A 13459-nucleotide genomic window follows, 5' to 3' on the forward strand; every position below is an offset into this window, starting at 1 on the left:
TCAATACTTAAACTTTCGATTTTCTTAAACATGAAACTAATTTTTTTCAATTGTAAACAACACTTGACACGAAATATTTCCTATCAATTCTTTCCAAACCTAGCAAACTCACACATTCATACACGGTTTTTGGACCATATACATTTAATCTGAAATGCAAACTATTCTCTAAATCACTGGATTTGATTTGACCCAACCCTATTTGATTATTGAATTGAAATTGGAATAATTCATTCGAAGAGACAAATTTTGATCATAATTTTTTTTTTAAAACAAGAAATTCATTGAATAGAATAACAAGATTACAATCCAAAACACACAAGACAAGACAACTACATTAACTGCATGTTCTCTTCAGCTTATTTTCAGGACAATTCAGTTCAGTTCTTAATTTTCTTATCTCATAAAATATTCAGTTCAGCTCAGCTCAGCTCTAATAAATTCAGTTCAGTTCAGCTCAATTCAGTTAATCAGAATAGACCCTAAGTGACAAAGACCCAAGAAGGACCAATGCGAGCAAGCTTCATACGGGCCAACTTGCTGGACTCCAAATCAAGAGACGAAGCCGGATGTTTGAGCCTGCACAATCCATCTTACAACCTATAGAAAACCTATCATAACATACCTTACCTAGCATCTAAGGAAGAAATTGAGAAATAGTCATTTGTTGGTGATTCAAGCTGAGTCAAAACTTTGAGCCTCGATGGAAAAGCTAAAAATTGGAATTTTGGTTCCTATTGACTTCCTACAAATCCCTGAGAAGCAACCTCTTCCATCAAACTAACGTGAAAGGTTTGAGTCATGATCAGCTCTCCTGAAACATGATTAGAAAAATCAATTATAATCGATTGGGAAGAAGCACAAGACCGTTTGAGAGGGAACTGCTTGGTGCTTTGAGCCACCAAAAGGAGTGATCGAAGAAATCGAGGCCTCTGCTTCTCTGGCCTCGATTATCACCTTGGGGATACCTTTCGAATTTTTAGTTTAATAGGGACAACCCAAATCATCGTTACAAATTAAACATGAACCTCGAATGGTAAATCTGAGCACATTAACGTGCATAAGACGCTGCAAATTAGAGGTAGTAATCTAAAGAGAAGAATCGATAATAAAGAAGATCTAAACATGTGCTTTAACTTTGGAAAGGACACACTTTCCAAATCTTTAGAAACCTTATCATCTGACACTAGCGGAGAAACTCCACTTATAGAACTTTTGGCAGCACACTCCATGCCATTCTCATTGGGCAACAAATCTACAATGGCCTCTAAGTTATCACAGACTTCTCAATAGAAGCAAATATAGATTTTGGTTTAGCCCTTGAACTCCCCAATGTTTGACATGCAAAAGAGGCACAATCTAAAAGCCTCTCAGCCTCCTGTAACTCATTTAACCTTCCAAGCTCCTCGGATCACTATTAATTGCGCATGCCTTGCAAAGGTCGGATTTAGTTTATAAATCGATCCACCCCTTAAATACCAAGGTTCTCCTAAACAAGCCTTTGGTCTGGCTGGAATCATATCCCAAAACAAATGAGCATATTACTTAATTACTCTATCAAATCCTGTATTCAAGACACATGCAACCAGATTGAGATTTAAGGCAAAGGCTGAAGATCGAAGCATAGGGAAAAAATTTAATTTTTAAAAAGAAATTTCAACCATATATAGTTATCCATAAGTAAATTATACGAAGTATATACTAACACAAATCTTGTTTTAATCAGCTCGGTGTATAATTTTTAAAATATTAAATTTCATATTGTTAATCGACATTATGTATTGAAAACATTGAAAGGGTCTGTTCTCATTGACTGAACTCAACTGAAATGAATTGAATTGAACTGAACTAAACTGAAATGAAATGAATATTTTATAAGAGAAGGAAATTAGGAGCTGAACTGAACTGAGCTGAGCTGAGCTGAGCTGAACTGAACTGAACTGAATTTCAACGTATGAGAACAGGCCCTTAGTCTTCTTATGAACAAACACTAATTAGCATTGTAAGGTACGATTCATGAGTATAAGTGATCATAAGATCAAAATTTCTTAGATTTACAATGTTCTTGTTGTAAAAAAAAAAATAATAATAAATAAATAAAGTTAAGATTGGTGACATTATGGAGGAGTTAAGCATGTTGCAGGGGACTTAACTTTCAACAAATTGAAAAGTATGCAGGGGACTGCAGTTACAAAATGTAAATGTAGGGGACTGAAACCGGTTGTTCAAGTTATCACCGGTGTTGTTACCTGTTGTAGGGAGTTTGCAGTAGATTAAAAAAAAATTTGAAAAGCCTCTGTACATTTGCAAACACCTCGAGCTGTGTGATTAATTACAGCCATAGGACACCACAACCAGTCACATACCAATGCACATGAGGGGAGTAGGAATTTACACCTACCCAAATGGCTTTCAAAGAGTTGCAACTGTAAATTTAAAACTCTTTTCTTGCATATTACAATCTTGCAGTAAATAAATAGTGTAACTAATATTTTGCTCTTTATCACTTGCACAGGGTGGAGTACATACTTCTGGTCCAACAACTGAATCAGACCCTGTGCATAATGTGCAACAAAGGGTGCAAGGGGCGGTTGAGTTGAGACGGTTGAGTTGAATGATGGTGGAAGGAAGGAGGAAGAGAAGAAGGGAAAGGTAGAAGTCAGAAGGCAAGAGGCGGCGATCGAAGCCGAATCCTAAGCTGAGTAAATCCTCCTAAGAATGTACATGATGAGCAGGTGGCAATTGTTTCTGCCTGATATTTAGCTGGCCAAATGGAAATAGGATTCTTTTGTTCAACACCATCCTCATTCTTCAATAATATTCAATAGCTAACTTAAAATTGTTGATGTGACAGCAATAAGGGTAGATAAGATGATTTGTATCTGACTTTGTTGGGATGAAGGGTTTGGAGGGGTAATTCTGAGTTGGAGGGTTGGGGGGGGGGGGGGGGGGGGGGGGTTCTCCTCTGTGTGAAGGATCAACACGTCTTTGATTTTCAAGAGATCTCGAGTCTTTAGTTTTTAAGAGATCTCAACCAAAAATGTTAACAAGCCTTAGATTCTGTGTTCATGGGTAATGTACTGGCTTGGTGCTCTGTATTTCTTCAAAATTGAAAGAGTCCTTATTAAATGAAGTGTCTTTTAGTGCTGCAAAGGAAAATGTATTAGAAAACTGTAGCTTCTGATTGTTTGACGGGATTAAGTAATGTTCTTGGCTTTGCTTAAGGTACATAATGGTGGGGGGTGTTTGGACAATTTTATATCACATTTGTTTTATTAGTTGTTTTTAGTTTTGATAAAGAGCTTATGGTCCTTAAACCATATCCGCTGCTTAACATTTTATTAAACTACTTTATCTTCATTTGAAAGAAAAGAATCTGATGCTTAGCATAACAAAGGAGGAGAAAAAATTGCTAGACTAATTGAATATGCATAATTTGTTGGGCAAATGTACTTTTTCATGAGGTCTTCATCAATTGTGGCTCTTACACCGTTTAATTTTTCTTTATTGTTCTTCATCCGAAGGTTATATGGCTGAGGTTGTTGCTCCAGGAATGGGAGTACTTTTGGCTCACCAACTTGGTTTCGAGAACATTGAACTAGAATGCGATGCGTTAGAGGTAGTAAAAGCCATATGCTCAGGACTGAAGTGGAGAGCTCTGTATGATCTGATCGATTATTGAGGATATGTGTCTACTTGAGTCTTCTTTTACTTCTGTCATCATGTCAAAAGGTGTGGTAATGATGTTGCACACCTAGCTCTGCTAGAATGGTTCCTTTGGTGGGGTTAAGCAAATTTTTTATTCTAATTTCCCGCAAGGCATTTTGGCTCTTGCAAATCTGGTTGTAACTTAATATTTGTTTTAATATATTTACCCACCTCCTTCAAAAAAAAAAGTGAGATTCAAATTTGGCTTTTGCTTGAGAAGAGTGCTTGATATTCTTTTATTTTTTGGACGGGAATATGATGATATATTCTTATTGATGTACAAACTACACGAAAATTTTGGTACTCTTATAGTAAGAGTGGGCTAGAAATTGATTTATTATTGCACATGTATGTCTTTGGAGCCCAACGGTAGATTAATGGTTTAGGGGTGAACAATTTGTTTAGAGGTGAGGTAAAATATAATGTTTATGGGCCGGGTGAGCAAATTCTTTAGGAGTGAGCAAACTATTTAATTAGGGTTGAATAATATTATATTTAGAATGAGGTTGTTGTCTAAATTTTTAGATAGAGGTAAACAAATTGTTCAGAGGTGAACAAACTACTTCTATTTGATACAATCCACAATAAAAGTTCAATTAATCGATATTCCCTAATATTATACCATCGCAACCTCTTTAAGGAGTAAGGTAATTATATACTTCGTATTGTTTTTGAGAGTGAACAAATTATGTAGGGGTGAGCAGACTATTCAATGGTTAACAATTTTTTGACGAGTTAGCAATTTATTTTACGGGTGAGAAAATTGTATACAATTTTTAGGGGTGAAAAAGTTATTTAAGGGTGAGCAAACTATTTATGAGTGAGGAAATTTGTATACAATTTTTAGGGGCGAACAAATTATTTAAGGATGAGCAAACTATTTAACCCGATGTGGTGTCAAAGAAGTTCAAGCGCAAGAATAGGTATTATTATTCGAGCATCTTAAGTAGGGTTGGTGTAGCTAGGACGCTCACGACTAATATTTTTAGGTTTTAAGAGGTGAGCAAATTTCTAGGGTTGAGCAAACTTTTTTGGGGTTGTTATTTAGGGGTTAAGTAATTGAATATGTTATTTAGGGGTTGAGCAAACCCCTACATGCACATCGTCTTTTTTATCCGGCAATTGGCCTAATACCATAAACGACCAACAAGAATGCACTATAATTATAATACACATTATAAATTATTGCTACATAAACAACTACAACATTATTAATCTATATATAATCATCACATTATATTTATGAATGTAACACACAGTATGTCAATATACAACAAATTAATTACGCATTAACGTTAAGTGTCAAACTAAACTTTTCCGATTCACCATACGAAGCGCGCGCATCGTGCGCGTGGAGCTCGAAAACTAGTGTGAATAAGCACATCAAGCCATCAATAGCAAAACTTGTCAACTAAAATAGTTTGGTGGAAGTAATTTGGAGGTTCGGTGATGTTCAATGTTGGAAGAACATAAGAAATCTTTTAATCTATGGTGGAGAGGTTCTACGAAATCATTGTCACCTGTGAATGATGGTATGTATACGGTGATCGTTAATCGATAATTTGGTTTTGAGACCATTTTAAGCTTAATTAAGGGGAGGACAAACAAGGTAATTAATGACTTGTTACATTGAATGGTGGTATATAAGCTTCGTGCCTTATTTACATTAATATTTCTAAAATTACACGGGAATCAAGGAACTTTGAGTAACCTTAAAACCCATGATTGGAAAGTAACGTGGGAATTACAAAATATTTATAGATTCAAAACAAAGATAGAATGATCGATATTAAATGAATCACATGTCATCAGTCCTTTTTTCACATTTTTTGGTGAAAAATAAAATGACCAATCATATTTCAAAATAGTGCTGCACATGGATTCAGAATGTTTAAAAGGGTGTGTGCCACAATTATGGTTTCTGTGCCATTAATTGCAAAACAGAAAAATAATAAAAGTAATGCCACATCACAACTATTTAGGGACAATTTAGGGATATTTGACAAAAATTTACTTACGGAAAAGGGAAAATATGAATGTATAAAATACACCTTTGGAAATTGTATAAATTAGGATTTCATGATAAAAATATGCGTAAATCAGTATAATTAGTGTTTATATTTTCATGATTTCTTAACTTTTTACGATTTTCAACTGTAAATTTAATGTTTACATGTAGCCCTAAGGGCTATGTATAACATTTATCAATTTTGAAACAACCAAAATGAAAAGCAAGAGTCCAATAAGGGATGAAGTATAAGAATATTCCTAACACAAATTAAAGACAACCAATTACTAAAGTTTCTTTCAACCATGAATTCTCATTTAATACATACAGTGAAGTTTCCCGCAAACTTCTCCATAATGTCACCAATGTTTATTACAAAAAAAATGTACGGAGTAATACAGGACCATTCCAAAAACGTTTATTAAAACTAACATATTTTTTTGTTTTCTATTGGATTATCATATCATACGTGATACGTGTACTTGTCAACAATCCAATTTATGCATTATGCTACTTATTACGCACTTTAGCTAGCCTTTTGAAGTATCTATAAATAAAGTCATTTGTTCAACCTTTCTAAAAATATAAACTTTAGTAAGTGTTGTAGACTTGTAGTTTATTGCATACTTCCAAAAAAAAAAAAAAAAAGTTTTTTAAAAATGGATTATTCAAAATTGAGGGTTAATACCAAAGCTAAGAACGAGAGCTTAGAGTTATTGGATGAGCCAGTAAGTCCAACTACTGAATGCCTTTTGAGTGAGGTGGTAACACTCTACATTCTTGGTTTTATGGAGCTGGAAATTCCTGTTGATTTTCTAACCATCTTTGCTTTCATCAAGGATGTCTACGCTAACGCTCATCCCCGTTTCTCCTCTATTGTGGTAGTTTTTCTCTCTCGCTCTCTCTATATCATTCTATTATATTTTATGTCTATAATTTGTGACAAACAAATAATGTGCGTATATATTCAATTATTCATATCTTTAATTAGTAATATATATTTTGAAAATATATATTGAGATGATAATTATAACAAAGCACAAATAACTATTTTTCATTCTATATAAAAAATAATAATAAAAATAAAAAGGTGAAAGAGATCATGTATATGAAAGTTAAAATGTGACAACAAATGAAAAAAAATAATGAAGTACGGAGTACAAATTAACTTCATAATGTGGTGGCTATAATTTTTGTGGTGACAAAGTCACAATATTTTTATTTTTTTAGGAAAAATGGATGGCGTGTCTTATATTATTAAATTATCCATAAACTAATTTAACGAAATCTTACATAATAATAATGTTTTTATGTTTTTTATGTATATGATAGAGTATAAAACATATTCCTGAAAGCTGATGGTTGAGGTGATAGAGTATAAAACATATTCTTAAGCCTCAACCATCAGTTTAAGAATTTGGTTGAATTGGTCCACTAACATGGTATCAAAGTCAGCGTGACACAAAGGTCACGGGTTCGAATCTCATCCGGGTATGGTTGGGCCTGTGTTGCATCCACATTTCAAACCCAAAGTACAAAATCCACTAACAGTATAAACTATAATATAGTTTTGTATTTTTTGAAGGAAAAAAACAAAAGTTAGGTGAATCTTAACTCAAGATTCTACCCTTATCTAATAAGCAATTATTAAATGTCAAATTTAAAGTGTATACATTAAATTGCTACTAGTACTTATATTCTTATAAGCAAGGGGTGTAAAAATTTTGTAACTACTATATTAAATAAAATAGCTTTTTGAAAAAATAAGTAATAATATAGGAATCCCTTAAAAAAAAAAAAAAAAAGAAAAAGAAAAAATTCCTAGTATGATTAAGACATTTAGGCCTATTTTATTTCTTTTGGTATAGTTTATGTGAAATAATAAATGCACGTTTTAGGTAGGTAGCATAAACCTTGCTTACACTTCATATTTTGTACTCGTATTTATTTGGGTGGTCTGCCATTATATTATATGGTTGAGCTTATGAACTACTTAGCTAGGTAAATTACATTATTCATTAAGTCAACACTAACATGCAAGGTGAAAAAAACTAATCTCATGAGTCCAAATTTGAATTAAATTTTTATCATACTATGTTAATTGGCAAACAAAAACGTCAAATGAAAGTCTTAGGTTTATATTACTCAATATGCTTGTCAACGCACAATTTTAATAAATAATATATTGTTCATGTCAGATTAAAGATCAAAAGGGTAAGAAAATGTGGAAGAAAGTAGAAGTGAATGCGGAAGATCATATCAAACTAGCAAATTTCCCAGAAGATTTATCCGCTGAAAGTTATAAAGACCATTATGATGATTACATATCATCTATAACTACTTCACAACTTCCAAAACACAAACCTCTATGGGAAATTCACATTTTCAACAACCCAAAACACATTAATGCTAAAGGAATTCTCGTATTCAAAGTTCATCATGCAATTGGTGATGGTACTTCTATGATGGGAGTTTTTCTCTCTTGTGTTAAACGAGTCGATGATCCTACGCTACCTTGTACTTTCCCTTCCAAAAGTACTTCGAGTACCATTCAAAGGAAGATGTCTAACACGAAGCAAATTTTGATGAACATGTTCAATATTGTTCCTACATTTATAGCTCCTATCATCTATTCATTGTATGATTTTGGACAAAGTGTTGGATCAATATTTACTGAAGATGATCAAACCCCAATTAGGTCGGGAAATATAGATACAAGTCTTCCGGGTTCGACTAGGGTTTGCTCAATGACATTTTCTCTCGATGATGTCAAAAGAATCAAGACAATTCTTGGAGTGGTAAGATAGCTTGTTTAAAATTTATTCCTTTTTTTTTTATGTTTTCTTTTAAATATATATATATATATATATATTGATTTATTGTTTGCGAATTATATAACTTCCTATTTTAATTTATGTATTGTTGTTGTGAAATAGACTGTAAATGATATCATTGTTGGGATAATATTTCTTGGAACTCAATTGTACATTCGAGAAAAAGACCCAGGACAACTAAAGAAAAAACAATCGACAGCAACGATATTTGTCAACGTTAGGAGTATGAAGGGAAATTTTAGCGCAGAAGAGATGCGCAAAGGAAAGTTATTTGGAAATAGAATTACAAATATTGAAGTACCGTTCCCACATTTGGAGGATGATGACCTTATAAAGCCACTCCAATTTATCAAGAAAGCACACAATATTATCAAAAGGAAGAGGAATGGTGCACTTGGTCTCCATCTCATGGCTAGCTTGCTTGAGGTTATAAGGACAATTGGAGGCCTTAAGGTTTGTTATATATATATATTAAATTTTTTATAATACATACAATTACGTACTCCCCTGTTTCTGTTTTGTTTGTAATATGACTTCACTTTTTGTGATATTTTTTATGAGTAAATATTGCAAATAATATGGAACAAAGGGAATATAATGAGAAATATATAATAATATTTAATGTTTTGTATTGACAAACACAAGTTTGAATATATGTCAAAATGTAGTAGCCATTATAAGAAAACAAAAAATTAAGAAGGTATATTATTACAATGGTTGAGAATACTCTCAAAGTGTCTCGCAAAATACCGGACCAAAAAAATAAATAAATAAATAAAGACCGTGAGGATTGAGATACTGTTAGGGTCTTTCTCCTACCTTAAAAAAAATTACAAAGTTTCATATGTGGCTGGCCACACGGTGTGGCCAGCCACAATTTTATTTTATTTTTAAAAAAAAATTCTTTCTCTCTCCTCTCTATTCTCTTTCTCTCTCCTCTTTTCTTCTTCTTCAAGCCAGAACATTCATCTCATCTTCTCAGAGAACGTAACACAAATTTCGCAATCGTCATCAATAGTCGTCTTCATGGTTCGTTCGTCGGTGATTCGTTCGTCGGAAGTAGTGGTTTCACTGGGAGGGTTGTGGTGGTTTGGTGACTCCGTCGTCAGAAAACAAGTTCAAAGTTTTTAAGGCCAAATTCGACCATGAAAACTCTAGATCTAGAATTTTCATGGTCGAATTTGGCCTTTTTAGCCATATTTGAAGTGATATTCGAAACCATTGTTAACATTTTAAGGTATTTGTTTGATTTGATTTTTTTTTAATGGTTTGGTTGGATTGGGGTTTGTTTGTTTGTGGGTTAGGGGCTAGTGGCAAGGCGTTTAGGTTGGTAGTGGTTCGTTGGTGGTGGTTGTTGGTGGTAGTTTTTTGTTGATGGTGGGTAAGGGGTTACTAGATCCGGGGTTACTAGGTGGTCTGGTTAGGGGTTACTAGGTCGTCGGTCGGGGGTTACTTGGGGTTACTAGGGGTTACTAGGTCGGTTAGGGGTTACTTTGGGTTACTAGGTCGGCGGCCAGGGGTTACTTGGGGTTACTAGGTCGGTTAGGGGTTACTTGGGGTTACTAGGTCGGTTAGGGGTTACTAGGTCGGGGGTTACCAGGTCGATTAGGGGTTACTTGGGGTTACTAGGTCGGGGGTTACCAGGTCGGTTAGGGGTTACTAGGGGTTACTAGGTCAGGGGTTACTAAGTCAGTCAGGGTTACTTGGTCAAGGGTTACTAAGTCAGTCAGGGGTTACTTTTGTCTTGGGGTTACTTTTGTCATTTGCTGATTTGACAACCTGCCGCATGGTGCGGCCAGCCGCACCAGAAACCCACTGAAAAAAAATAGTCTAGTGGTAAGAGTAAGATTGTCACCTTCCAACCTTGAGGTTGGGGTTCAGTCCCCACTAAGGACACTTTGAGGGCGGAGATCCCTTACCCTTCCCCCTCAATCTCAAAGTGTCTGACCTGCAAATAACATACCAAAAAAACCGTGAGGGTTGAGGTACGGTTGGGGTATATTATTACAATAGTTGAGGGTGAGAGATAGCTAAAGTGGTTATTAGAGTTTTTTTTTCCGAATTTATAGGCTGGAAGATTAACATAAATATTCACCTTAATTTGTAGGCTGCTGCACGAACACTTGAACGAAGATGGAAGAATTGTAGCTTTGCAATCACGAATATGATTGGGCCAACTGACCAAGTTAGTTTTGCAAACCACCCTCTCAATGGCTTTTACTTCGTACCAACTGGAATTAATATGGTAATAAGATACTCTATGCATCTCTTTATTTGATTACCAAAATCATCTATGTTTTACAGTTTTATTGTTGAAGTTTTGGGATAAGATTGACTACTCTATTAATCTCAAATATTAACATATAGTTTCTCGTGTCTTATTACAGAGTTTAATAGTGTCCGTGCTGACCTATATGGATAATATAAGACTTGGTTTTGTTGTTGAGAATGGCTTCATTGATCCCCAAAAGTTTATGCCGTGTGTGGAAAAGGCGTTTCAATTAATTTCTGAAGCTGCAACAGCTACCTAAGCTCAAAAAATGAATCTGTTTGATCTATTTAAGTATATTTAGAAAAATCTCTACTCTATTTAAGTTTTAAAATTTTTCTTTATTGTACTCAATTGGTTTTGAGTTTTTCATGCTACCCACCACTAATAAATATGTACGGGTTCATAAATAATCCATAAGGAGAAAGTTTACAGCCTAAATATATATATATGAATGTAAGATTTGTAATTTCTTTACTCTTTATCTATAAACCGTATGTTGATTCTTAATACATATTTTTAGAATACTTTCCTCTTGAGCATATGACTTAGTTTATTGTCTTAACTAACAAATTTTATTTCGAAGAAAAATTGAAAACATATTTAAAATAAATAAATAAACAAGAGAAGCTAGTAAAATCGTGCGCAACAAAGAGCTCTTGATACAATTTTATTGCTTTCAAAAATGTAGAATCTTGTGAATACAAATGAAATTTTAGATCAAATAATAAAATGAGAATCATTTTTTTCATGTTTAGAGAGCCACAAAGGCAAGGCTGAGATTCGATCCCAAGATTTCCCGGAATTGGAAAGAAAGCTCTAACCATTTAAGCTAGAATCATAAATATGGGAATGAATAAGTTAATGATTCAATTGTTCCTAGTGACCTACGTATCTATTTTGACAATCTTGGACTTGATTAAGAAAAAACAATTCCTTATCTTGTACTTCTCAACACTAAGAAGATTTCAGAGGGGAAAAAAAAATGCATAAGACTCATCTAATAATGCATATTAAAGCCTAGATTGGTCCTGAATAACCTTCTAAATGACAAGGTGTGTGGAATTTACACATTACAACTAGATAGGAGTGCAAAAACAAGCCTAAACTCATGTCCAAATATGGTTTCACACGTTACTCAAAATATTAGTTTCAGTCATGTACAATTGTTGGAACCCAGGAGTACTCTGACATGGGCTTGGACACAAGGATATTTACTTGTGTCGACACCAGTAGGCTTTCAGCACACTTGACCTTGGGTTAAAGCGTACATCTTGTTGACACTAGTAGTTTCCGCCACCATTTTCTGATGTTCACAGCAGGGTCAGTGCCTCAGGATCCCCAGGCAGTGAGATCCCAGTGATAGGTGTTGAGAAAGAATAAACAATGAGGGTAATGTGTGAAAATAGATGAAAAGAAAGGGTTGTTTACTTATTTTAGTAATTTCACCTTGACATTTAGTGACTCAAAGAAGAATCCAGCAAATTGTAGATCAACATTTCTAGCCATATGTTCATGACGTTTGGAAGGAAAGAAATTAAATTCTTAATGAGACCAATGTTTTCCACGGTAGACTGATTTTCCTATAACTATTTCTATCAATAATGCAACTACAGTACAAGTTCATATAAATTATATGTACTGCAGAATATACTAAGTATGTTCAATGTAGGTGCATAATACAGAAAGTGAAACAAAACTTATCTGAATGGAAGACGGCTCCACATAACCCAGACACCATACCAAGGGAACACTTAAGTCGAACGCAAATTATTACACCGGTTGGTTCTATCCAGGATTAACACAGCTTTGGCCTAGTAAACTCTATTCAAAATCAGTTGGAGTGGAGTGATTGAAACAATGCGCAGTTCTGAAAGCCTGTAGACAATAAAATCACAATATATTTGGGATGGCTTCAAGAAACTATACGGACCTTGACCAGTACAGCAGAAACAAATGTATTTGGGAATTCAGTCACAAAATTTCAGCATATGCAGCACGATACATCAAGTTACACAGAAATATAAACATGAGTACAGTTTAAATTAAAACATATAAGCAACACAAACTGAAGATCAGTTACTAATGTACTGCACAGTAATTGGACAAAGGCTTGTTTTGCAGTTTGTTAGTTTTTTGAAGTTGGCTTGCTTGACCAGCTGTTAGTATAGCTATATATATTCTTTTAGTCAGCTGGTAGCTTTAGCTAATAATTTTGATGTTTGACGAAGTCATCTATTATATGTTAGCCGATTAACACTTTATAATTAATACACAAAAGAATTTACTTTTAGACAGCATATCCAACAAGCTACCAAACAATGCCAAACTAGATGTTCTATAAATTAGGTTGAAACACCATAACTGTACCTGCCTCCCCCTTTGAGAAATAAGTGCATCCAGAGAGGGATGCATCTACAATTCTTCTTGTGTTGAACGCATATACAATATATATTAAAAGGGGAAAAAAAAATGCAGCAGCAGCAGAACAACTAGAATCCTATTATCTTAACACAGCCCCTACCACCAGCAGGGCTTACAAAAGTTAAGCTGTACGCAGACTTGCCCCAATGGCTATAAACATTCAAATACAACTTAGAGATTGCTCTTTCAGACTGCCATGAATTATTAGTTAAAATT

The 13459-nt window shown here is 34.2% G+C and overlaps 1 protein-coding gene across 1 annotated transcript; it reads left to right on the forward strand.

Annotated features, from left to right (window-relative positions):
• The first annotated feature begins 6306 nt into the window (after window positions 1-6306).
• Window positions 6307-11306, forward strand: LOC145559930 (wax ester synthase/diacylglycerol acyltransferase 4-like). Its single transcript, XM_081621205.1, has 5 exons — window positions 6307-6597; window positions 7915-8514; window positions 8653-9003; window positions 10658-10795; window positions 10938-11306. The coding sequence occupies exons 1-5, from the start codon at window positions 6376-6378 to the stop codon at window positions 11079-11081; spliced, it is 1455 nt and encodes a 484-aa protein (XP_081477331.1). The 5' UTR covers window positions 6307-6375; the 3' UTR covers window positions 11082-11306.
• The last annotated feature ends 2153 nt before the right edge of the window (window positions 11307-13459 follow it).

This window comes from Chenopodium album, chromosome 9 (genome assembly GCF_948465745.1).
Source record: "Chenopodium album chromosome 9, dcCheAlbu1.1, whole genome shotgun sequence".
In the NCBI taxonomy this organism is placed as follows: domain Eukaryota; kingdom Viridiplantae; phylum Streptophyta; class Magnoliopsida; order Caryophyllales; family Amaranthaceae; genus Chenopodium; species Chenopodium album.

Bases quoted from the DNA above. Each gene is read 5' to 3' on its own strand.
- LOC145559930 (XM_081621205.1), top strand. From the start codon at position 6,376: ATGGATTATTCAAAATTGAGGGTTAATACCAAAGCTAAGAACGAGAGC. The intron at 8,515-8,652 runs GTAAGATAGCTT...GTTGTGAAATAG, and splicing joins TCAAGACAATTCTTGGAGTG to ACTGTAAATGATATCATTGT. The intron at 10,796-10,937 runs GTAATAAGATAC...GTCTTATTACAG, and splicing joins TACCAACTGGAATTAATATG to AGTTTAATAGTGTCCGTGCT.